General features: G+C 42.7%; 1 protein-coding gene across 1 annotated transcript in view; it reads right to left on the bottom strand.

Moving 5' to 3' along the window:
- Positions 1-26,908, bottom strand: part of LOC145419065 (uncharacterized) — a 35,970-nt gene extending 9,062 nt beyond the window's left edge. The window contains exons 1-6 of the mRNA XM_080287313.1: positions 26,733-26,908; positions 18,762-18,916; positions 18,364-18,518; positions 15,368-16,287; positions 14,555-14,718; positions 12,533-12,736 (exon numbers count right to left, since the gene is read on the bottom strand). Coding sequence (XP_080143439.1) covers positions 12,533-12,736; positions 14,555-14,718; positions 15,368-16,287; positions 18,364-18,518; positions 18,762-18,915 — 1,597 coding nt within the window. The 5' untranslated portion in view covers position 18,916; positions 26,733-26,908. The remainder of the gene's footprint in view (positions 1-12,532; positions 12,737-14,554; positions 14,719-15,367; positions 16,288-18,363; positions 18,519-18,761; positions 18,917-26,732) is intronic.
- Positions 26,909-27,226: the final 318 nt, after the last annotated feature.

Genomic DNA, 27,226 nt, shown 5'->3' with positions numbered 1-27,226 from the left:
TCACATAAGAGACAAATATTCAGCTAATATCACATAGGACACACTGTACTCATTTGACATCACATAGGACACGCCATATATACCTGATATCACATAAGAGACATCATATTCAGCTGACATCACATAGGACACACCACTATCATTTGACATCACATAGGTCACACCATATTCATTTGACATCACACAGGACACACCATATTCATTTGACACCACATAAGTCACACCATATTCATATAACATCACACAGGTCACACCGTATTCAACTGACATCACATAAGACGCACCATATTCATTTGACGTCACATCGGAGACACCATATTCATTTGACATCACACAGGAGACACTACATTCAGCTATCCTAACATGACACACGCTATAATATTCATCTCTCTATACATACACATACCACACAAACCTTTACTTACTGCCTAACAACACACAGAATACGAGGACACTGTACACGCCTGACATCACATACTAGACACCATACTCAGCTGACATCACATACTAGACACCATACTTCGCTGACATCACATACTAGACACCATACTCAGCTGACATCACATACTAGGCACCATACTCAGCTGACATGAAGTGGGGGGTGCAATATATTAATCTAACCTGACACCGAGATATAGGCTGTATAAGGCGGAGTAACGCGGGGTTCCTGCTCAGGCCCGTATAGCAGGTGGCACTGGAGGCTTCGTGGCACCTTTTTCGTAGCGATTTATTTTGTGTATTAAACCCTGATGTGTCCTTTTCTTGTTATGTATGCAGCCCATCAAGTTTTTTTTTTTTATTGTTCATTTCATTAACGCACAAGAGGGTTAAATTGTATCATAAAAATAAATCGCCTAGAAGAAAGTGCCACGAACTCTCCTTACGCCGCCTAGAATATGTATCTCGGAAGGCCAGCTGGGGATGATTATGTAAAGGACCGTAACCCCTTTGATCCGAGCGTTTTATTTTACTTTGTTCTCTCTGCTGACAGACGATTTTGTTCAGTCTTGGAGGGTCACCTAGTAGAGGAGATGTTACCAAAATCCATTCCGTATCTAACACCTCCAGTTTAAAATATGTATCCTAAGGTGAATGAAGGTATGGGAATAATAATAATAATAATAATAATAATAATAATAATAATAATGAGTCTTTGGTTTGAACTGGTTAATCATTTTTTCCGTAAGGGGAGAGGCTTACAACAATAATTATAATAATAGTAATAATAATAATAATAATAATGAAAATAAAAATAAAAATAATAATAAAGAGTCTTTGGACTGAACTGGTTAGCCTAATCATTTCTTTCCGTAAGCAGGTCTCTGTATCACTGAAATATTATCAGAAAACACTTTATTGAACGTACTGCCTTTTTTTCGGTAAGTAAATATTTGTAGCACTTCATTATTATCACTGTCAATATTACTTTGTCGCGTTTTTTCTCCTAACAAAGGTTTGCGGTAAATAGGTCTCCATAGCACTGACAGATTATAAGATTCTCTCTCTCTCTCTCTCTCTCTGCTAGGTCGTATTTTATCAACCATATTTTACAGTAACCCATTCTTTAGCAGTGACTTACTATCAGAAATAATATTTTTGTCGTAAGTTTCCCATCAGTATTCGCTGATATGGCATATTAAGTGTTCTGTGGCTGTATGAGTGAAGTTAAATGTATAAATAATTAAGCTTACATAGAGCTTAACAATACTCGGCTGTAACACTTGGCCGAACTATTAACTCTTTCACAACGATGCCGCTTTTATTTATTTCATTCTTCATCTCCTATTTTTACTGGAAGAGACTGAACATTATTGTTATTAATATATAACTTTCGTCTACTTCATTTTCAGGGCTACTTTCAGACTCTGCTTGTTCAGGTCAGCAGTCATTCCTGTAGTTCCTTCCCTGATTGACTGATAAGAATTGTATCGTCAAGAAACTGACGTTTATGGTAATTTATTTGCCTTCCCAGTCTATTTTCTTTTTACTGTCCTCAAGGGTTGCTGTGAATAACTTAGACGATATTTTATCTCCTTATCCAAAACCTCTTCATACTGATACGTTCTGGCTGTCCTTATGGATGGAATTCCTCAGTTTGTTTCACCAAATTTTCACGTCTGTATCGCCGCGTCTTATCGTTTTTAACCCACCTAATCTCCCAACAATTCTCTAATCTTTCTTCATTCCTCCAATCCTCAGTAATCTGCATCATTACTTCAATCATTTTGCATCATTCCCCTGTTGCATATAATATCTCTGAACTTCATAATTATCTGCATATTTTCTCTAGTCATGTGGTATCTTCAGCATCCCTAATCTCGCCACACTCCAGTAACATTCCCTCTTCCCTCAAATCTCTTATACAATAATCGGTACCATTACTTAAATCGTTTACAGTAGTCTTCAGTTCCATATAATTTCTTCATACGTCTGTCATTTTCTGCATATTTTCTCTAGTTATCTGTCTCATTCCTTCAATCATCTGAATCGTTCCTTATTTCATACAGGTTCTTTAAGCTTCTATAAACTGCCCTCATTCAGCACATATTCCCTAGACGTCTGTTATCTGCACGGCCCCTAATCTCACCACACCACTCTAATCTGTCCTCATTCTTGTAAGCTGCCTCATTCAGGACATACCCCTTAGTCATCTGTTATCTGCATCTCGTCTCACCTCACCACATCGCTCTAAACTGCTCTCATTCTCTAAACAGCCCTCATTTAGCATATAGTCTTAATCATTTATTATCTGCATCATCCCTAATCTCACCGCATCGCCCTAATCTGCCCTCATTCCTCTAAACTACCAACATTCAGCCACATTCCAGCAGCATCCACAACCATCGCCATAAAATGAATTGGATGTGACAGGGGCAAGTCTGGATGAATACAGAGTGCCGAGGCTGGTTTCCTGTTGCATGCAGGGAAGAGGAGGAGTTGTAATAGGTTACGTAAGAGGATATGCAAGAAGTTGCAAGAAGAAAATGAGGTTGTGTGAGAGACATGCAAGGAAGGAAAACAAGAGGAAAAGGAGGAGGAAGATATTTAAGGATGGTAGCTAGGTGTGATGTTGTAGCATGAAGTTAATGGTGATGTATGCAACGACGAGGAGTTGCAAGAGGTTAGCGTAAAAAAGGAAGTTATGTAAAACACAATGCAAAGAAGAGAAGCAGGAGGAAGGAAAAGAAGCTTTATGATAGGAAAGCCAGGCATGGTGTTGCAAAGGTGGTGATGGTGATGCAGGCAAGGAAGAGAAGGAGTTGCAGAAGAAGGAGGAGGAAGAAGAGGAGAATATGCCTGACACCATGCTTGAAAGGAAAGCAAGAGAAAGGAGGAGGAAGTTAGGCGTGGTGTTGCAGCAGTGAGGCATGCAAGGTAGAAAAGCTGCAGAAGGAAGAGAAGAATGTTATGGAGAAGACCATGCAAAGAAGAGAAGTTGAAAGAGGAAGAGGTTAAGGTTGATGTTGCAGTGGCTGTTATGTGGTGATGATTCATGGTGGTGGAGGTGTGGAGGTGATGGTGAAATTGGTGCACGGCTCGTGTTACTGGGGCGTCTAACTATAAAATCAACTGCTGTGTTATGGTAGTATTATGTGGTTAACTGGAGTTACGTGTGAACCACTCCCTCCCCCACCCCCCTCTGCCTGTGTGTGTGTGTGTATACATATATATATACACACACACACACACACCTGTCTATCTATCTATCTATCTATCAACTGTATATATTCCATAAAACCTTCTCGATATCCGTTTAACGCTCTGCATGTAACAAAAATTTACGCTGAACTTTTATGTACTGTGCTTGTCTCGAGATTCATAACAAAGAAGCTTACATACAAAATTGTTAAGTGTGTGTGTGTGTTACTCATGGCATAGGTTTCACAGCCTGTTCCCAAGCCCCAGTAGTGCTCTTATACACCTTACACATCCACATGTCACCATTTCGGCGCTAACACCCACCCTCCATATTCAATATATGCTTGGGCTGTCTCATACTGGACTGGTGTGTTGATATTAGAGGGAGAATTTTTACGATTTTTAGTGGGGTCTTCTGGCAGATTAGTAAAGTCTGTTTGATGAAATTAAAATCCATGGGCCGCGTTATTCATATTTTTGTAGGTATATGTGGAGTTCTGTTTTTGTATTAGTTTCCAGTGCCAAAATGTAAGATGTGAGCAAAATATATAGGTATCTAACAATGTGTGTGTGTGTGTGTGTGTGTGTGTGTGTGTGTGTGTGTGTGTGTGTGTGTGTGTGTGTGTGAAGACTGCCGTGCTTTTGTGTCTATATGAAGATTGTTTTGCCTATGTAAGTAAGTATGATTATGTTTACCTAAGATTGTTATGCTTACGTGTGAGTGTTAAGATTGCCGTGTGTGTGTGTGTGTGTGTGTGTGTGTGTGTGTGTGTGTGTGTGTGTGTGTGTGTGCGTGCGTGCGTGTGTGTGTGTGTGTGTGTGTGTGTGTGTGTGTGTGTGTGTGTAAAGATTGTTATGCCTGCTTGTGAGTGTACACATTGTAATATTTACGTGAGTGTCTAAAGATCGTTGTGCTTAAGTGTGTATGTAAAGATTGATGTGCTCACGTGTGTGTCTGTGCGCGTCCCCAGCACATACATAGCCTCATTGTTGCTACTTGAGACAATTTGATACATTAACGTGGGTGTGTCTTGGCTGTGGCTGACAACTTCTCGACGTAAACAATGTGAGGTGATGATTACTGTCAGTCTTCATTGCTGGCGCGACTGGCACACTTGTTCCCACTGGCTCACCCTTGTTCCCACTGGCTCACCCTTGTTCCCATTGGTTCACCCTTGCTCCCACTGGTTCACCCTTGCTCCCACTGGTTCACCCTTGTTCCCAGTGGCTCACCCTTGTTCCCAGTGGCTCACCCTTGTTCCCACTGGTTCACCCTTGCTCCCACTGGTTCACCCTTGTTCCCACTGGTTCACCCTTGTTCCCACTGGTTCACCCTTGCTCCCACTGGTTCACCCTTGCCCCCACTGGTTCACCCTTGCTCCCACTGGTTTGGAATAATGCTTCTAATTTTACGTGGAAGAATTATGCACGTGGACCCTCTCTAGATGCCAAAATCAAACTTAAAATCTATCTTCATATCAAACAATTCTAATTCTGTTCTTAATGGTTCACGAGAGAGAGAGAGAGAGAGAGAGAGAGAGAGAGAGAGAGAGAGAGAGAGAGACATAGTAAGAATGGTAACTATAATTCCGTGAGGAAAAATTATATCCTCTTTCCTGAAGAAGCCATAACAGGCCAGACGATGAGTGTTTTGGGTCCCTTCTATTCATGTGGTGTTTTTCTTCTTTATGTATATTCGATCATCTTCAGGTAAGGTAGTCGGGCCGAAATTATTGTATTCTCATCACGTACCGTAACCAGTTTCTATAATTAAGTATAAATGTGAACTTTTGATGCCACTGTGTCATCAAAACACACTAATTGCATGTGCAGCAGTACGTAATGTTCAGGTATGGTCGATAGTTAATTTGCACGGTTTCAAAATAGTGTCAGATTCTTTTGAGATCATGTTAATTGGCAATACTCAATGGGGTTGGATGGTTGCATTTTCGCTTCATTATTTCGGAAGCTCACATGCATAGCGTTTAATGGCCTCAGCCACCCAGCCAGGTAAGATTTGATTTATAGGTACGATGAAGTCGGAGCCGGGTGAAATTTCTCGTTATGATTCTCTGTATTGGATAATGTTGAATAAGCTGAAATTAGGAGTGCTACTTTCTTCCCTTTAATGACTGACAACACAGGAAATAATACAAGGCTTTCGAACTAGGACAAATAATAGTGTATTTCTAGAAGTGTCTGATTTTTAGAAAGTAAATAACAGGGTACGTAACCTACCGTGGATCATGAATCCATGTAGCACGATGACGTTATTTACGAGTATAGTGTATTAGTGCTGCTGCCAAACTGTTTTATACAACTTAATATAATCCCCTAGAAGCAAACGGATTAATGAAGACTGCATTTAGCTGTTCCAGTTCGAAAAGTCTGTCTTGAGAAAAATTATCAGGAGACAGGGAGAATTATCTATCTATCTGTGTGTGTGTGTGTGTGTGTGTGTGTGTGTGTGTGTGTGTGTGTGTGTGTGTGTGTGTGTGTGTGTGTGTGTGTGTATTCCTCTAATGTTGAGAGATTGGCATAAGGGCTAAAGTTTTACCCATAACAGTAGATAAGTATAACGTACAAAAAACAAATCCACATATATTTAAAGATTTAGTAAACAAGCATAACAAGGAGTAAAGATCGGAGTTCCACGAAATTCGGAAAGGCTTCTCCATAATTTCACACCATCAACCCAAGACATCCACGAGGAATGCCAGAGAGAAGGGGTGGGGTGAAGGGGTGTGAGATGAGGGGTGGAGTGGATGAGGGAGGAAGAGTGTCAGAGTGAGAAGGAAAAGGAAGGAAAGAAAGTAGGTAAAGGAGAACGAAAGATGAGAGGAAGGAAGAGGAGGAAAATTAGAGGAAAAGTGTGAGAGTGGCAAGAAATGGAGTTGAAGAAATTAGATGAAAGAGGAGGTGAGATAGGAAAAGAAAGAGGGAAAGAAGGGAATGGATGAAGGGAGAAGAGAGAGAGAGAGAGAGGAGGAAAGGAAGGAAGTAGGGTGAGCGCAACTAGTGGTGATATGAGGGAAGATAAGGAGAGAGGAAATAGAGTGAGTGAGGGAAGTAAAAGAGGAGAAGGAAGTAGGTGAAAGAGGGGAGGAAAACAGAGAAGGAGAAAGATGAAGAGAGCGAAAGAGAGGAGGGAGAGGAAGAAAAGGAAGTAGGTGAAAGAGAAAAAGAGATGAAAGAGAGGAAGAGGAGGAGAAGGAAAGAAGACAGAGAGTGAGAGGGAGGAGGAAGGAAGAAGAGAAGAGAAGATAAAGAGAGAGAGGGAAGAGAAGAGTGATGGAGGAAGAAGGGAAGTGAAGAAGGAGGGAGGGAGAAGGAGAAGTATATGTGCCGAAAGAGAGGTAGAAGGACAGAAAGAAAGAAGAGGGAGGCGAAAAGTAAGGGCGAAAAATATAAAGGAAAGAAGAAAAGAAGGAAGAAAGGAAGAAGAGACATGAAGGAGACGAAAAATTAAGGCGAAAATTAAGATGGAAGGAGAAGGTGGAAAGTAATAAGTTGCAAGGAGAGACGTAAAGGAGAAGGAGGAAGGGGAAGAGAAGAACAGAAGGGAGAAAAGAAGTGAAGGAGAGAAGTGTGGAAGCCAGGAATGAAAGGAGCGAAGGAGAAGGAAGAGAGGAGAGGGAGCGGAATGAAGAGAGACCAGAAGAGGGAGAGAGGTGATGGAGGAAGGAGAGAAGTAAAGAAGGAATAAATGGAGGAGACGGGTGAAGGAAAGAAAGAAGAAAAGAGTAGTAAAGAAGGAATAGATAGGTAGACGAAGGAAGAAGTAAGGAGAAGTAAGGAAAGTGTAAAAGAAGGAGAGATGTGATGGAAGAAAGAATTAAGGAGAGGTAAAGAAGGAATGAAAGAAAGGCATTTGGGAGCCGAATGGTAATCGCCCACCAGAATATGCCGTTGGCCAAGTCCAAGATTTTGGCCATATCTTGATACCCAGAAGGTCTCATGTTGATAGCTCAAGCCGTTCATGAGATATATTGGTGTTAAAGACGGGTGATAAAAAGTAGTTGACCTTTGGCAGCCATTTTGGTGACCTTCACCTTGACCCCGAGTGGCGATTTTCGAACTCTTCCAAGATTTTGGCCATATCCTGATACCCTTAAGGTTTCATGTTGATAGCTCAAACCGTTCGTGAGATATAATGGGAAAACACACACACACACACACACACACACACACACACACACACACACACACACACCACACACACACACACACACACACACACACACACACACACACACACACACACACACACACACACACACACACACACACACACACACACACACACACACACACACAGAGGCAGGCAAAAACACTATCGCTCTGCCTTCTAAAGGCGGGCGATAATAAACGAAGGCCAGGCATGAAGAAGTAGAGAAGTAGGGAGGGACGAGGACGGAACAAATGAAGGAGGTAGGCAAGGGAAGTAAGAAGGAATAGATAAAGGAGGTAGGCGAAGGAAGCAAAGAGGAAGGAGAGGGAGAGAGCTGGAGAGTTGACACCCACACTGGAGCTGCAGCCGAGCGACCCCATCCTGCCAACGTGATGATCTAAATTACTTCTGATTGGCTGAGCAGATGGCGGAGACGCTATAGCCACCTCAGCCCAGCACTGCAGGACGTAGGCGTGCACATACATAAATACGTACATACATACATACTTACGAACACACATACACACATGCTCAGAGAACAAACGCACGGCAGTGGCATTTAACAAAGCATGCATAAATGCACGCAAACACACACAAATAGAACACACACACACACACACACACACACACACACACACACACACACACACACACACACACACACACAGGCCAGCATCTAGCAAGAAAGAAAGACCCTAACGGACAGGAAAAGAGCGAATTAGGTTAGGTAACAGGTAGTAGCCTAGTAATATGGGACACCCCCTTCCCTCTCCCCCTTTCCCTCCCCCTCCCCTTCCCCCTCCTACCCTTCAAGTCCCCTCACCCCTTCCTCTTTTTGCCTTCCATTACCCCCTCCCTTCCTCCTCCCTCTTCAAGTCCCCTCACCCCTCCCTATCTAATAGTCTTCCTGTAATCCCTTCTTTGCTCTTCCCCTCCAACTTCCTATCACTCCCATGCCAGCTCCCTCACCCTCTCCCCCTTCAGGTCCTCGCCTTCCCCTCCAAGTCCTTCTCTCCTGCACCTTACCTCTCGAAGTCGTTCCTTTTCCTCCCCTCCAACTCCCCGTATCCATTTCTCTTCAGGTCCCTCATACTCATTCTCCCTTCAGTTCTCCTTTCGCTTCAAAGTACCACTTCTCCCTCTGTTTCCAAGTCCGCCATCTCCCTCAGGGCCTCTCCTTCTTCTCTACGTTTTCCTATTCCTTTCTCTCGAAGTTCCTCGTCTTCTTAACGAGTATATCCCCCTCCCCCTCGCCTTCCCCGTCAGAGTACCTCTACCACTTCATGTCGCCCTTAACCCTTGCCCCCAGTGCACCCATCGCCTTCAGATTCCCCTTTCCTCCTTCCCCTGTTCCTCCAGGTTCCCCTCCTCTTCCCCCTCACGGCTCTCCATCCCTCCACTCTCCCGTACCCCCTCACCCCTCAGACATCCGTAAGAGGTGTGTTGCATGCAAGTGACAATTTAGGCGTGGCTGGGTAGGGCCGATCCGCCAGTAGTTTTTTCTTTTTTACTCCTTCAGCACGATGACGTATTTATTCTTCCTACGACCACACGATTTTTTGTTAAGTTAGCGGTGACTTTTCTAGTGGAGGGGTTAAAGAAAATTTCCATTAACCTTTTCAGCACGATGATGTCTTTTGTACTCAGTTCTTACTACGCCCTGACGATTAAACTCCAGTTAGGAAAGATCACTCATACTGAAGGAACTACAGTCGATCTCCATTAACTCTTTTTTAGCATGATGACTTGTTTTTATTCTTATTACAACAAGGTGATTATATTCCCTTTAGGGGAAGCCTCTCCTAAGAAAGTGATAAGTATTAACTGAGGCAGGGAGACCAAGGAAAGGACGACCGCAAGAGATGTGGAAAAGTTGGAGTGGAGGAGTATATGAGGGAGAGTAATTTAAAATGGCTGGAGGGAGTGCTGGAGAAGAGGTGAAAAGGTGTAGTGGAGGAGTATATGAGGAAGAGTGACTTGGGGTGGCGGGAGGGAGTGGTGAGGGAGAGGATGAGAGGAATATTTGTCAAGGCCACATGTCAAGGCGTCTGGCAGTAGATCCGTCCGGTGTCGCCTTTTTATTCATTTATGTATTTATATTATTTTTTAACACCACCAGACGATTTTCTTGATCTTAGGCGTTCCTTTTGCAACTGGAGGGGTTTTACATAGCCTTCAGTACTCCCATCACCGCTAGAGATTCTTCCTAAGTTGAGTAAATCGTCTGGTGATAGTGTGATTAAAATTGAAGATGAAATTCTTTTAGTCTTGTCTCCGGAGAAATGTAGTAAAAGTATTTTGCAGTTTCTGAGATGTATGTATATTACTAAAGCGTACAGAAAAAAAAAAGAAGATAAAACGAAATAGAAGTTCGGATGTTTCTTGCGTGTTCGGTGATTGTGTCTGTCATTTCAGTGGATATTTTGTTGGTGGTTCTGCTTTTGTCCTCTGGGTCTCTCGCATCTGGATACCGTCTACTCCCTTTTTTAGTGGTAAGTAGGTCTTTGATGATATGATTGTGGTGATGATAATGATGATGTGTGGTTGATGGTGGTATTTGCATGTTTGGCTCTTGCGTAGTTGACGGTTGACTGTTGACCTCTATTAGCTTATTTATTTATTTATTTATTTTCGTACTGCCGCTGTACGAGTATATTCATCCAAATGAGATCCTCGCTTTTGGAGGAATTAGATAAACCTCCAGTAACCCCTTTACTACGATTATGTCCATGTTTAACTCTTGTTGCCGACGGACAATGTTATTCAACCAGGAGGAGTCCTTTGTAACATAAGAAAATGTCATCTTTAGTCTGTTCACAGTGTTTGCTTTTTTTTCATTCTTGTTTCTGCCAGACGATTTTACTCACCTGAATAGAGAGCCCAGAGAGTGAAAGAGTTATGATAGTATGTTGAAGATATGTGTCCTATCTGAATAAGTAAATTAATTTACGAGTACATGTGTGCAGCTGTATGCAGCTGAAATAATTCAGTTTTACTTTCGGGGTTCCGCATTAATGAAACAAGATTCCGATTAATTTGACTGTTTTTGAACAAATTAACAATCTCTTTATAAGTTTTTACATTATTTCGAAACTCAGTAAGTCATATAGAAAGTGTAAAGGCAAAGAAATCTTTTGACTGACGAATAGAAATGTCCGTAAAACTTTTCCTCGTAGGATGTGCTTACGATGATAATCTTTTAAATAGAAATTTATCACGATATTCAAACTATGTGTATAATTCTACTAACCGCAGCTTGTACCGAATGACGTTAGAGATGTCTCGTGACTAAAGATTATTCGACATGACCACGAACAAAAGATCTGCGAAGACTTTCCTTGTGGTAAGTGCTTAGCGTGATGGACGGCAATTCACTCGGCTATTCAGTCCTGCTTGCGACATCGTGAGAGGGAGAAGGCATCCCGCGTGTTCTAAATGCTCTTTTTGCTTTGAAGAGACGCGAGGTTATGAAATCTGTTGCGCCTTTTCCTGAAGAGGTTGAGACTAAACATTTTGGGCCGTATTTTAGACGGCATGAGAGGCTTCGTAGCACCTCGTCTTCGTTTATTTATTCTGCCATTTACTCCGTAACATCCTCTTTTTATTTAATTTATATAATTTTAATGTCAGTATACTTTGCATCAGTGATATACAAAAGGATATCTGTTTCGTGTCGATCTTTTTTGTGTTACTGCATAGAAGCTTTTAGTATTGCGATATTAAAAAGTGTATGTGCTATGTAAAGGCTACTTGCTACAAAAACTTATTACTCCCATTGTATTTTTTGTACTGTTACGTGTCTGTCCATCTATCTATCTATCTCTCTATCTGTTTGCCTGTCTGTCTGACTGTCTTTGTCTGTCTGTCAGTCTGTATGTCCATTAATGTGGCTATTACTCGCTCCATCTCCTTTTTTTCTTTTCTTCCATCAGTCATTCTGGCCTAGTCCTACAGTCCTACAATCGTAAGACATAGCGCCTCAGTGACGTGTGGCTGTGATGTGTCCCCACTGGGATATTCAAGGTATCGTATAGAGTTATTCGTTGTGTACTGGGTTTCATTTTCAGATTTTTGTAATGATGATGATGATGATGATGATGATAGTATAATAATAATAATAATAATAATAATAATAATAATAATCCATCCATCCATCATCCAATCCTACGTTACCCCATGAGAAGCTTAGAAGCCCGGGGCTAGGCTGAGAGTGACCAACCGCACTCATCCCTGAGTGGCATTACTTGAGCAATAAACCCCAACCATCCCTTGGATATAAACCTTCAACGGCTCAATCCGACTGGAGCACAATAATTACCCGCTAAACCACCAAGCGCCAAAATTTGGTTATATGGTTACCACCCAGCGTAGTAAATGGTTTCCTGGTGTACAGGAAACCATTTGGCTTGTCACTCAGTGTAGAGTCACCCACAGGCAAAAGGAAGAGGAAAGAATGAAGGAATGAAAGACAGAAGAGGGAGTGTAAAGTCACATGCAGGCAGAAAGACAAAGAAAGAATGAAGGAAAGACAGAAGAAGATGGAAGGAAAGAAGGATGGAGGAGAGGACAGGGCAGACACCCGAGAGCAACACAACATTGAGTGAATGGATGGTGAGCGCCCACACCTGATAATAATAATAATAATAATAATAATAATAATAATAATAATAATAACAACAACAACAACAACAACAATAATATCAACCCCGCCGACAAACTTACCAATGAATCTGATGGAGTAGCAGACGAGACCAAAGGCGATGGCCTGGAAATGCCCAAACTTCTTGCAGATGCTGCCGGAGAACCCGAGGAAGGGGAGGGCGGCGAGGGAGGCGATGGTGGTGAGGATGCCGATGAACCATTTCGGGGAGCCCATGTCCGCCAGGTGCCACGGCAGGAAGTTCTCGATGAAGCCGTAACACATCCCTGGAAATAGAAACGGATGTGCTCAGGTAACTTTCTTTTTCCTTTTTTTCATAATGTGTTTTTTAGTAATATATTCGACTCAGAAGTTAAAGATAGCAGATATTCCCAGGTAATTTTTTGTAGCTGATTTCCAAATTATGAAGTCATAGTACTCTACATGCCTGGAAACAGAAGTGAAGAGGTTCAGTTTATTTTTTATTTTCCGCTTTCATATTCTTTTAATGTATTCGATTCTGAATATATTAAAGAAACAGAAGTTCCAGGGTAACTTTTTGTTTTATGTATAGACCCTGTTGACGAAGACGTAGCATATGCCAATAAATAAATGCTAGGATGTTCAGTTTCATCCCCGTTGTCTTGTTTTCTTTTTAATATAATTTTTCTTTAAAGATACAAGAACTTGACGTGCCCAGGTAAGTTGTATTTTTTCTTATATTTATGCTTAAGACTCGGTCGATGAAACATACCTGAAAGTAGCTCGAAGGTGTTCAGTTTTTTTGTTTTAATATCTTTTTGTTAATGTAACTGAAGAAATGGGAGAAACAGCGGTCCCCATATAATTTTTTTTTACCGTGTCATATGTCAGTCTGAAGCTGCAGCACATGTCTGAAAACCAATGCAAGCGGAGATGCTCTGATAACTTTTCCTGTTGTCATTATTCTTATATTCGCGTGCGTAGTACAAGAGGGTTGTACGTTTGGTTCGGAGGGATTTGCTTGTCTGTATGTCTGTTCTTCTGTCTGTCTGTCTTTCTGCCTGTATGTTAGCTGGATTAGGAAAGAAAACTGTGATGGATTCGCACCAAAATAGAAATAAAAAAAAAAATCTAAGGAACAAGATCAGCTTCAAGAGATTTGATCAGATTTAGCCCAAAATCGGTGGAAAACCTGAGGGTAAGGAAAGAATGTAGTGATTCATTTTTAAGAACACTTGGTCAGAGGTCAAGGTCACAGGCAAGGTCAAAGATTTCTCTCTTTAACGCAGGTAGTCTTTATTCGATTTGACTAGTGTGGAAGGGTTTATAATCACCCCGGAATGAAGTGGTTTTATTTTGAGAACTATAGGTCAAAGGTCAGAGTCACAGGGCGTCGTGGCCCACTTAGTTTTGATCTCATTTGACAGTATTTCATGGTTTGGTTGAGGGTTAGGCAAGGATGAAGTAATTCGACTTTGAAAACAATTAGCCAAAGGTAAAAATCTCAGGGTACGGTCTGAGGTTCGATTTTAAACTGATCGTGGAGCACAGATGTCGCATATTGTGTGTGCACCTTCTTGTGTATCAATATATTAGACTCGATACAAAAACCGGAGGTAAATTATTTTCTTATGTATCCAGATGATGAATACAGAAACGGAGGTGTTTGGTTATGTTGTACACACACACACACACACACACACACACACACACACACACACACACACACACACACACACACACACACACACACACACACACACACACACACACACACACACACACACACACACACACACACACACACACACACACACACACACACACACAAGGAGTTGGGATGAAAAAGGAATTAGCATCATAAATATTATTTATGATCCTAATTCCTTTTTCTCTTATTTTCTTTTGTGACCGACACTGGCTTAGTCGCTGTAGGCGTAGTATTTGCCTGAATCTATGAAGTAGGTAACCTGTACGGTAACCTGCAAGTATTTTTATGATATTACGCTAGAACAACCACTGTAAACCTTTGGACACCAACGACACACAGGAGGAGACAATTTTTCATGCCAGCGACACACAACGGCAGAAGAATTTCATACCCATGTAATTTTCAAACATACCAGCGATGAAGACGATGCCGAGAAGCAGCAGCACCTCCAGGTTATCGCAGATGGAACAAAGGTGGCTTCGTAGGCTCTTGGGCGGCATGATGAAGCGCAGGTCCACATACACCAGCATCATGGCGCTCACCATCCTTAGCGCGCAGTACAGCACGAACATCACACTGTGCACGGAAACAGTAAGTCAGTTATTGTTGTGGAAAATTATATAAAAAAAAAAAAAACTAACTAACGGCCAATACCCATAGTATCACTCTGGGGGCCTGGGACATGTGAGGGTTCCGGGCTAGTTATTATAGTCATGGTCACTGTAGCATCGTGCGTTACTGGCACTGTTTTAATAGGATAGAAAAAAAGCTCTGACTGTCACCTTGATTGGAAACGCTTAGCACACGGCTTCCTTTGACCCAAGCTTTACAACTTTATCACAGACATTGTGTTTATTGTGAGGATACGGCAATTTCGAACAGACTCGAACTTTCAGAAACAGTTTCAATATGTGCGCATTATTCTTCGGTTTGAATTACCAGTATTCATGACACTTGAAATTAAGGTACTGTGAGTGATTCTCCGCCGAATGGAAAGGATTGTATGTTGCTGGTGTTAGAGTAACGAAAACATTCATGATGCCAGGTTTGGGTGAACTACTTAACTATTTTGCGTACACTTAATGGTAAATATCAAATCTATAGCTGTAGCACTGAATCGACTCTGGTTGACAAAGTGCGTATGCAGTATACTGTACTATTACTTCTCCAGTGAAATGATTAAAATTATATTAGAGAAGTTTAACGCAAGACATAATGTACTCACAAGAAATCCATGTAGTAGTTTCCCTTTCCTAAGTAGTCTATGATGAATCCAGTGAGTGGCGCAAACAGCATCCCGCCGAAGGAACCATATATCCTCTGAAGGCCGTAGTCTTGGCCACGTTCCGTCAGCAGGGCCACCATAGCCACTTCAAACAAGCTGTACGTCAGCCTGATAAGGAACTGGCTCAGGATGTTGGTGGCCACGAAGAGCCAGAAGGTGAGAGCCACGTTGTGTTCCCGACTGAGAAGACGCTTGTGGCAGGTTTGGTTGTGAATGATGTTAGCGTTACAGTGGAACTCGCAAGTCACTGAGTCGTTTTCCAAGGCGGTATTGGTTGTTTCTTCGTCGATGACGATTCTAGGTATAGTGACCCTTTTAGGAACTCTGCCTCTGAAACACTCAACACTTCGTGCGTCGTCGGGAGACATGGTGTAATTCTCAACGTTGAATCCTGAGGTGCTCTGCCTTTTTGACACAGGAACGATAAGGTTATGAATCAGAAAAGCCTTTGGCATATTTTCATGGTTGCGAGATTTATTTAGATTTTTCCTGAAACACTTTTGTTCGAACACCTCTTCCTTCCCGCCCTGAATTTTACAAATATGATACAAGGTAGAGTTCACTGTCTGCTTCGCTTTCAGTTTCTTCACATCTTTCAGCATCGCCTGAGGGAATTTAATGGCGGGTGGACTGCACATGTAGCCACAGTTTTTAGCCTCCACGGCTGCTATCTTCACTGTCTTCTCGAGGAAATCGCAGTTGTCGTCTTTCGCCAGTATGGGTGTGAGGACGAAGTCAGGGCTACAGGTGATGCTGAAGGAGAGGGTGTCGGAGTAGCGTGGTGTGGTGCGGGCTGGAGGGACGGCGATGTTGAGGAGTGCCACAAACCCGCTCAGAGCCACCGTGAACACCAGGATGCACTGTGGGAAGGAGTGAGTTGGAGTAACATGTCAGTCTTTTAAGAAATTCATATAAGTTAATTCACTGACTACTTGGTATTATCGTACATGAACAAGACCGTGTATATTAACGTGAATAAAATACCATGATGAGTTAAGTATCAGAAGCCATCTCAGAGCCACCGCCAACACCGAGCATGTGCCACGAGTCAGTCATACAAGAAAGTCACATCGTTTAACAATTTGACTGCTAGGTTTTTCTCACAGATGAACAAAACCGTGTATGACGTGAATAAAGAATACCATGGTGAACTCTTATTGCCACAATCCCTCTAAGAGCCACCGTGAACACCAGGATGCATCGTGGGGGAGATTGTCGTAGTTACAAGTCAGTCATACGAGAAAATAATAATACTTGAATCTTTGACAGGATATTTCTCCAGATGAACCAAACCCCCTAACGTTACTGTGCCTTAAAAAAAAAAAAAATGAATTATTGCCACAAACTCTCAGAACCACCGCCAACACCAGGATGCTCGAAGGACATAGAGTCGGCGGTATTTATAAATCACACGAGAAGGTCACATTGTTTATTATTACTTTTAACGCTTTGACATACTGCCTTACTCACAGACATACAAAATTGTTAGCTCTCTGCCTGAATAAAATGCCTTGGCGAGTTCACAGTATATTTAACTCTAGCCTTTCTCGAACTTTTCATTTCCAGTGTTCTTTCCTAAATTGAAGAGAATATTCTAGAGGCACAAGGTAAAAGGTGAGGGCGCTCGCCATCCACTCACTCGATGTAGTGCTGCTCTCGGGTGTCTGCCCTTTCCTCTCCTCCATCCTTCTTTCCTTCCATCCCCTTTTGACTTTCTTTCCTTCATTCTTTCCTCGTCCTTCTGCGTACGGGTGGCTTTACACTTCGTCTTCTGTCATTCTTTCCTTCATTCTTTCCTCTAACTTCTGCCTGTGGGTGACTACACTGAGTGACAAGCCACATGGTTTCCTGTACACCAGGACCATTTTCTACGCTGGGTGGTAATCATATAACCAAATTTTGGCGCCTGGTGGTTTAGTGGGTAAATACAGCACTCCAGTCGGATTGGGCCGGTGAAGATTTATATCCAAGGGGTGGTTGGGGTTTATTGCTCACGTAATGCCATTCAGGGGTTAGTGAGGCTGGTCACTCTCATCTTAAATGTCAGGACCAACTTGCCTAGCCCCGGGCTTCTACGCTTCTCATGGGGCAACGTAGGATTGGATGACGGATGGATGGATGACAAAGTAAAAGGAACGTAGTCATAACCCTCCAGTGATCGAGGTTGTTGCACGTTGGATTTTGCAAGGAAGGTACAGTCGCGGAAATAAATATCGATGCACCTCATCACGATAAATAATGGGATAGTGAATAATGATTTTGAAGACTCAGTAATGCGATCGTAGAAGCCCTGCATACTTTTGAGAATAATATATGAGAGTTTCATTTTTTTTTGGACTGAAAAGTAGAACGACATGTCCGCGACGTTACATACATAAAATACCGCTCTTTGTCTCCTGGCTCATCGGTCCGAACTTCAGCGTTTTCACCTTCATTAACTGTTGAAAATACCCACACGGTCACTCCCAGATGATGATGGGCTCTAGATGATATAAAAAAAACAGAGTACTGAAGTGAGATTCTGACTCGTTTGATTATTCTTTCTTACGATCGTGTATCTTAACTTAGAGGAGATTTTCTTCTTTTTGCAGGCTATTTCCTGGAGTTCATTGGTAAAGCAAGAGAATATTTTGGTGTTAAATAATATCCGTAGCATTTAGCAACTGCCGATAACACTATGCAGTATGGTACTCCGGTTTTAATCTCTTCTTACGGTTCAGTGGCAGATTGAGATAATACTATGGCCCTACATAATTTGCAAATCATTTTTTTGATTATCATCCTTCTTCCTAGCATAAAAAAAATATCTCATGCTACAGCCCAAGGCAGAAATAAGGTAATACTACGATCTTTCATCCTGTCCGTGGTATAGATAGAAATAATAGGCCAAGTCAAAATGGACGACGCATAACCTGGAACGATCTTATTACTATTACCCTGAAGTTTGCCAGTTTGTAGGCGATGAGGGTGGCGAGGGCAGGAGCGAAGATGGGTAAGAGAGGTCCTATAGCGAATATGATGCCCGCCTCCTGCACCGTCAGCCCCAGAGCCCGCAGGAACAGCGAGATGAAGGGAACCACGCACTGGGTCGCTGTCGGGGAGTAGGGGGTTTAGAAAGTCGTCTGGAGGCAGCGAGAATGAAAAAGAAGGGGAAATCTCACACACACACACACACACACACACACACACACACACACACACACACACACCTTTACGAATCGAACCACAGTACAAGAACACACATTTGACTCCGACAAAGATTTCTGCCATCATACCATCATGCGTTTGACTGAGATATGTCGCGCTAAATAATGTCAGCTGAAGCCTGACCCACCGCCCATGAGGATGACGAAGGTGAGCTTGATGGGCACGAGATTGGGGTTGGTGAAGTCCGCCCAGCAGGTGGCAGCGGCGCGACGCCCCCCCTCCCGCAGCCGCTGCCCCTCCTGCCGCGCCCGCCAGGACAACTGCCGCCGCATGCTGCTCATTCTGCTGAAGGAACAGGAATGGGATGTTTTTAATTCTCTTCGTGTCATCTCCTGATGATTTTATTCAGGGTAGGATAGAATGAATATAGTGAAGTGCATCAGGCCTATTAAATAAAATCTGGTAACAACATTTAGAGGCAGTAAGATAATGAGTTACTTGAGAGGAGCATGTGAAGTGACGTGGAGGGACAGGTTGACGAATGAAGAAGTGAAGGAACGTTGTGGGGTAGATGTGGATGTGGTTGAAAAGATTAGGAGAAATACACTGAGGTGGTTTGGACATGTGGAGAGGATGGAGAATGAAAGACTGACTAAGAGGGTGTATGTAGGTGAGGTGGAGGGAGGGAGAGGGAGGGGTAGACCGAGGATGAGGTGGAGGGATGGAGTTGAGAGGTATATGAGGGAGGGGGGGGTGAGTTGGGGGGAGGGGAGTCAAATGGTGGGTGACAGAGTGACTTGGAGGCGTTTTGTCTGCGGCCACCCTTTGCGGGATTAGGGCGTCGGGCTATAGATAGATAGATAGAAGATATAGACACAAAAGACGGCGTCGTAGTGAAGGAGTTAATTGTACGTTTCAGTTAATCACATCCATTCGATGATTTATTTATTTATTTTATTCTTGCGTCCACCAGACGTTTCTCTTCAGTTTAACTTCAGACCCCTGGTAGTCAATGGATTAACGAAGGCTGAGTCTACCAGTAAAAAAAAATCTGTCCTTCGCTAAATAAAATCACGTGGAGATGGCAAGGATAGAATGAAAAATACCCGGTACATAATCGAACTGAGAGGGCTAAGTTCTTTGCTGTTATCATCCGTATCAAACTAATTAGGTTTTTCTTACTTATACGATTTCATTTCGTTCTGTCCTTATGTCTTTACCAAGCACTCTGAAACCTGTTCTGTATATACGCTTTTATTATTTCTTAAAAACAATGTCAAATATATCTTCGTCTGATGCCAGAGTACCACTGAATTTCTTCTTGATTTTACGTTTTTAATCCGTTCTTTGCTATTATGATTTAATTCTGTGTCTGAACTATATATATATATTTTTTTTAGTTCTGTATTTGTTTCTGTCTGTGCACATAATATCCATCTATTTCCGTATTTCGTATTTTGCATATTTTTCCCGTTTTCTGTCATCGATCTCTGCGTCTCAGCCTCTTCTGTGATAACGTCTTTCTTTGTTTTTTTCCTGTTACCATCGGACACTATTATCAACGAAGGAATAATTGCCCGTACTGAACGGATTATCGGGTAGTGTTGCCATCCCTTTCAACCCTAGAGTGTCTCGAGCTGAGTAAAATCGTCTGGTGGTGACAAGAAAATAACGAAAAACACGTCCTCCAATTGAAGAAGTTAACTAAGCTTTTATTTCCTTCTTTCCTCTTATTATATGTCTCCCACTTTATCAAACAACCTCTGTGATCAGTCTTACTTAGGCGATTGTATTCCGATGTCTGGCCTCTCTCTCTCTCTCTCTCTCTCTCCTTCTTTTTCATTTACTCGTCTCCCGTTTCACGCTTCATGTTTGGTAACTTTTTCGTGCACCTTAGACACACACTTAGGTATTTTATTTTGGCTAAGACGGGACAATTTTTTCTCTGCTGTTTAGAAAAATTCCAATAATCAGAAGGTTAAAAATCATTGTCAATTAATCTTCTCGCTTCTGTAGACGTATTGAAGTATGTCATGCAAGCAAACAGCAGACGATTTTATTGGGCAGAAAGAAATCCCAGCAGTCAAAAGGGCATTGTGATCACGATTATCATATCCATCGGTGTGCAGGAGGATAGCTTGATTCTATAGTTCTTTCACCGCAACTTGGCCCTGACTTACCTTCTCTGCAGATTATGTCACGTAGCTCAGTGGCAGAAAAGGACGGTTCTACGGCTCTGCATCCTTTCCATAGAACTTTTTCGTGACTGGCGTCATATCACAGTATTAGTTTGTTAAAACTCAACATTATGCATGGAAGGTGGAAAATTTTATACCAAGTTTAAGTGAAAAGAGTGATTTAGCATGCCGTCGAATCCGCATCTTTGTTCACACAATAGGCTCTAGGGAAAGACAAAGGGCCCTGTTAATCGTTTCCTTCCAGTGACGTATTTCCTATTGTATTCTTGCCGTTTCCGGACCATTCTTTTTAATTTGGGAAATATTAATGACCTGGAGGGGATAATGAAGGCTGATTAAACTATCTGGGGTCGGCGATGGAGCAAGAGCAAAAATAAATAAATAAATAAAATAAAAAAAGTCACCAGATTAAAGGGAAAAGTAAACGCCCATTTATGTCACTGTTATTGAAACTCACGATGAAAAGCATAATTAGTCTGAGTTTTCTGCCTAGTTGCTGGTCGCATCGTGTAATGTGAAACGTAGTCTTACCGTTATCGATCCTCAGAGGCGTTTTAATATTGACAGTCATGAATGAGGGCTTCCTTACACCTTTGCGCATACAGTTTTATTAATATGGCCGGAAGCCGATCAATTTTAAGGATTATAGGTAGTCTCTCCCTCCCCCTCCCCTTCATCTTTCTGTACATCACAGTTCACGGAAATTAGATCGCCTTTTGTTCTATAACTTTGTACTTCCACTAATCCGTCACTACGATTACGATTGTCTATTGCTACCACGAAACGATTTCATTAAGCTAATGCCCGACAGCTTCCATCAACCCTTAACTACTGTGAAAGAGAAAATAGTGCGAGTGGGGGAGAGTAGGACAGGTGTACAAGGGATGGTCGGTGAAACAGAAAACAGTAGTAGGAGACTCTGGTGTGATTTGAGTTTGGTTACCTGAGTGTTGCTGAGAGGGGTTTGCTTGTGAACGTCCACCTTACCAAAACCATTGCCGTATTAAGAAAAGAAAAGGCGGTAAGATGTAGGCAGACCCATAGATTACAGCTGTCAACTCTGAAACACCCGTGTGGGTTCGACCGTACCTTGATAAGCAGCGAATAGAAAGGTTACATTCCTTGTTCCCCTTTCGCATGTTTCAGTAATGATGTGAAAAGTTTAACGTTTTTTCGTCTTTTCGATCTCCGGCCAAAAAATATGTCCGTAAATGTTAAGGGTTGGTTTACGCGGTCAGTTTCGAAGCACGGTATTGAGGCATCGTGATGAAGGATAGGTCGAAAATTGAAAGCATGGCAGGTGAACTGAACCGCCATCGCTTCTCGACCAGCATGCTCAGCGATGTAAAAAATAATGATGATAATAAGTGCGTGTCCACTCACTGCACGCATGCCTTTTAACCTCAAGTTAATTGAAACTGATCATGCAAATCTGTCTTTCGTCGCTGTGAAAGGAAGCGAGACACCCCCACACCCAGCAGCTGGCCGGGTTGACACTTGTACAGCCTCCTTCCTCTGTGACCTTGGTTCCGTAGCTTGGTAATTGTGGCCATCACCCTCCACACCCCAACACCCCTCACTCACTCACCATCAACACTTCCTGCCTCCGCCTCAGACGTCACACACCAAAACTAACACCCCAACACACCCCATTCTACTCAACACATCACACAATACAGCCCAACACCTTTTACTCATTCACCATCATTACTGTACTTCCTATTGTCATCTTGGACGTCTATCCCTCATATTCAGTACACTAATACCCCAATTTCCATATCTACTACCCTAACACCCAAAACGTCAAACATAACACCTCAGCATATAAGTGTGCGTCCACACGTGTGCTGGAACAAATGGTGGCAACATATAAACAACACAATAACGAACACGATGCGTCCAGATCATGTTGGCAACATCATAATGAAGTCTCAGCTGCCTCCTATGGACACACTTATCCCATCACCTCTGCTGCCAGCAGGTTTGAAGCTGCACTGCAACATGTTTGCATACATCTGTCCAATTACTGCTGCATACATGTATCCAAACATGTTGCCAGCTGTGTTGTCAACACATGTTCAAGTACACGTGTGGACGCCCCCTTACACCCCGCACACCAACACACCATACCCAACACATCACCCCCCACACCTCGATATTACTTGTAGCTTTTATATTATGGCTTTTTAATATATATATATATATATGTATATATATTATATATATATATATATATATATATATATATATATATATATATATGTATATATATTATATATTCTGCATTTAATCTTGTTGTACGGCTGCTGTGACCTCTGTTGCTACGCTGCCATGATCTTTTTAATGTAATCAATCAGTCCATTTCAGAACATCACACCCAACACCCCAGCGTATCACACCACACACACCAGCGCCCCTCACTCACCCACAGCCATCACCTCCTGTCGTTGCCTCAGATATCGCACTCTACCCCCAACGCCCTCCCTTATACGTCATATATATACCATTATCTGTTTCTTTATAGTAAGACGCCCGAATCCCGTAAGGGTTGGCCTCAAATAAATCGCCTTCATGTCGCCCAGTCCTCTGCCATTTGGCTGCCCTTCCTGCAGCTCATACCCCTCCTCTCTCATCTGCCACCCCACTCCAGCCCTCCATCCCATCGTCGGTCTCCCTCTTCCCCTTTCCCCTGCATCTCACTCACATATACTTCTACTCTTCTAGTCAGTCTCTCATTCTCCACCCTCTCCACATGGCCACACCTTAACATATTACATCCCACACACCCACGCCCAACATTCCTCACTCACTTGTTACCAACACTTCCTGCAGCCGCCTCGAATTTTATATCTACCCAGTGTTTCAGTTTAGTGCCCTAAAAGTCCTTTCAGCATCTTTGTCTTTTTACATTTTACTGTTGCTGTCTCCGGACAATGTTTTTCAGCTAGGAGAGATTCTTTTTAACTGTTGTGATTAAATACAGCCTCCATTAAACCCACCAGTAATAGGGTGGCTTTTTAAGCTGAATATAATCGCGTGGTAGCGCAAACTGAAGATGGTGTTCTTGCGCTTTTAGGAGAAATACCCGTGGGCTGAAGTGGTTCGAGACTCCATGTTAAATTATTCAGTCCGTGAGGTAAATCTTTTAATTGTTTACTGTATAATGTCAGACTATTTTTTTTTTTCCAGTTTTTGGGAGATCTTTAGCATTGAAGGGGTAAAATTTGGCCTTAGTATCTGAGGCGTAAAAGTTGAGTGTTTAAGGTTTTGGCCGTATAAGTTAAAAGCGTTCTCGGTCTTGGGCATATAAGTTAAGTGTCCGAGGTTTTAGGCATTTAAGTGTTCTAGGTTTGGGTATCTACGTTTAGTGTTCTGGGTTTGGGGAATATAAGTTAAGTGTTCCAGGTTTGGGGCATGCAAGTGTTCTAGGTTTTGGGACTGTAAGTGAAAAGTGTTTTTGTTCTAGTGCAGGTAAGTTGAATGTTATAGAGTTAGGGCATATATAAGTGTCCTAAGTGAATGGGCGCATAGCTGTCGTCGGTGTGAGGGGCGTATTAATGTCCTTGATTTTGGCCTAATAACTATACAGGGTTTTGATCTGTATGGGTGCAGTGAATGATTCTTTTGCCCCGTCTCGAATCTGTGCCAAAGCCTAGTGAGATCTTGCCACACGTTAGTAATATTCAAGCGGGGTAGGAGGGTTGGTATGTGGCGTAGTTGCTTCGGAATTCTTAATGTGTAAAGGAATTATTGACCGCCACTATACCATGTGTTGGATATTTATGTGCTTGCCAGGCCTAAATAGATTCAAAACTGGCATTCTGTATGTCTTTCTAGTGTGATGAATGATTGTGTGGTGTTTGTGGTATGACTTGTGGTGTATGATTGTTTGGTGTGGTGTCTGATTGTGTGGTAGGGTGTATGACAGTGGTGTGATGTATGACTGTTTTGTGTGGTGAATGACTGGTATGGTGTATGAATGTGGCATGGTGTATGAGTGTGGTGGGGTGTATGACGGTTGTGTGATGTATGACTGTGTGGTGTGGTGGTATGACTGTGTGGTATTGTGGTACAACTGTGGTGTGGTGTATGATGTGTGCTGAGGTGAGTGAATGGTGTGGCGCATGACTGGTGTGTGTGTATGTGTGTGCGTGACTGTCTAGTGTGCGTGACGATATTATGTGGTGGATGACTATACAGTGTGGTGTGTGACAGGGTGGTCCTATTGTGGTCATTTTTTTTTTTCATTCTGAATTTGTGCATTAAACATTACTAGCTTCATCAGCATCTATTTTATGCTCTAAGATGATATTCACTTTAGATGTCCTACTGCAGCTTGTATTCTGTGCTGAATGATAATGTCGCTTGTTACCTCGTAGCTTCAATCTGCTCTGTGATGCCACGACTCTGTTATGAGAGTTTCCGTGTGGCCATACCAGCAGTCAAAAACTCAACATTAATACGATTTTTATCATTCATATTGTGTAGCCTATTCCATGATCACCGACCATCAAAGCGCGTAGATGGAATTTGCCTGGTGGCGCACATGTATTTCTCACTAATTTGCAGGCATTTCTTCGCATTCATCAATGCTGTTGGGTCAAGACAAAGGAAGAGAAGGAATAACCTTCACTATAGTATGTCCATTGAAACGAGCCATACTTCCCATTGCTCAAAAATGGTTTATATTCAGATAAGCAAAACAGTCTGTCGTGAGCTGGAAATACAATGTTCTTTACTCGCGGCGAAAACAATGATCAAGGAATTTCTCAACATTTTCCAGCAGTTTGTTTTCCTAATCGAACTAGAATCATGTGATAAAAGTTTGAAATATAGTGAGTACGTGGCCAAAAGGTTAAAATTGAGTAAATTTATTTCTGTCGCTCACCTTCATACAGAAGATAACTGGTGTCACTCATAGACTCTGGCGGTCACAGATTCCTCTCCCCCGTCCATGCCACTGCCAGCATGCGTCTGTGTTGTCTTGGCTGGCGTGAGCAGGCCGGGGCTGCTAATAGGATGGCAAGTGGAGGAGGCTTTAACGTAATTAAGCTTCGCTCTTCTCTCCCCAGCCCTTATAACGCAGCGTCGTCAAACTGCTTTCGTTCTTACACACTGCTTTTTCAGTCTGCTCTTACTTAATCACATACCGAATTTCTTTACTCTGCTCTCGGCAACACTTGCTGTACACACAGTTTCTTCAGACTGCTCTGAGCCGCACACGCAGCTTCTTTAAATTGTCCTTGCTCTCAGTTAGTCTTGATTGTCTGGGGTATGATAGAGAGCTAAGATTGACGCCTCGAATTCTCAAGATCATTTGGTTAATCTAGTGGTTCTAGTGTAATGAAACCTCACTTGTTTTTGATTATACCATCTTCAGGCTGTTACAGCTTCCATTTGGCAGGGGTATGACATCTATAAGACGCCTCGAATTTCCAAATCACGAAAGATAATGGGAGATGTGGGCATAGCGCATTTCAGCTTCACTTGTTCTCGCCAGCACATGCTCACAGTTTTCCCGGATTGATCCCTCTTGCACTTGGTACCTCTTGGCTGGCACTTAAACGGAAGAGAACTGAAAATGACGCCTCGATCTGGTGTAAGCAGGATAGTCTGGGAAGTGGGTGTGACGTAAGTAAATCTCATTTATTGTTGCCAGCATTTATATGCAGCCTCTCCAAATTGTCCTTGTATATAATAAGTACCTCTTGACTGTCAGCGATATGGCAGGGAGCCTACCAAGGTAGGCGAGACAGTCTTGAAAGTGGCTGTGTCGTAAGTAACCTCACTACTGCTTATACATCCTCAACCAGTTCCCGCTTACATTTGGTAGATTACTTTTTAGCAGGCATTGGTTTGGAGGCGAACAGAGATTGACACCTCGAGTTCCCATGTAGGCAAGACAGTTAGAGAAGTAGATCTAGCGTAATTAAATTTCGCTTGTGCCCGCCAACACTTACACGCTCCTTCTTCAGACAATCCCCTCTTTCTTTTGGTACCTCTTGGCCGGCACTGATATTGCGGAGAGCTGAAAACGACGCCCAGTCTTCTCAAGATGGGCAGGATGGTGGCGAGGCAGGAGAGGCAGGGCTCTTGCATGACAGGGTAAGGCCGGGAGCAGCGAGCGATGTATGCCTCCCTCCCTGCACCTCTCCGTGGCACTGAGCGGTGGCACCCAGTGTGTTGGTGCCCACAGCCCAACACGCCTCCTCAGAAGTGCCAAATTCACCAGCGTCGCCCCAGTAACTCGTCGGAAAGATGACAGTGCGGTCCGGAAGCAGTTTTATCTACTCATTTTTAATCTGAGAGCTTTGATTATAGTGTGGAGTAAAAGTGTGTCTGAATGAGCTCAAAGGTGGAAGGAGGCCTGGTAGGTGATGAAGAGGGTGATTGATTATGGTAAATAGTTTGTCAGCAAGTAAAGTGTGGAAGCTGATGAAGGTAAGGAAGTTAC

This window comes from Coenobita brevimanus, chromosome 14 (assembly GCF_032717465.1).
Source record: "Coenobita brevimanus isolate Jiangsu-jjx chromosome 14, ASM3271746v2, whole genome shotgun sequence".
In the NCBI taxonomy this organism is placed as follows: domain Eukaryota; kingdom Metazoa; phylum Arthropoda; class Malacostraca; order Decapoda; family Coenobitidae; genus Coenobita; species Coenobita brevimanus.
The sequence above is the reverse complement of the archived record's forward strand: the minus strand, read 5'-3'. Positions and strand labels throughout refer to the sequence as shown.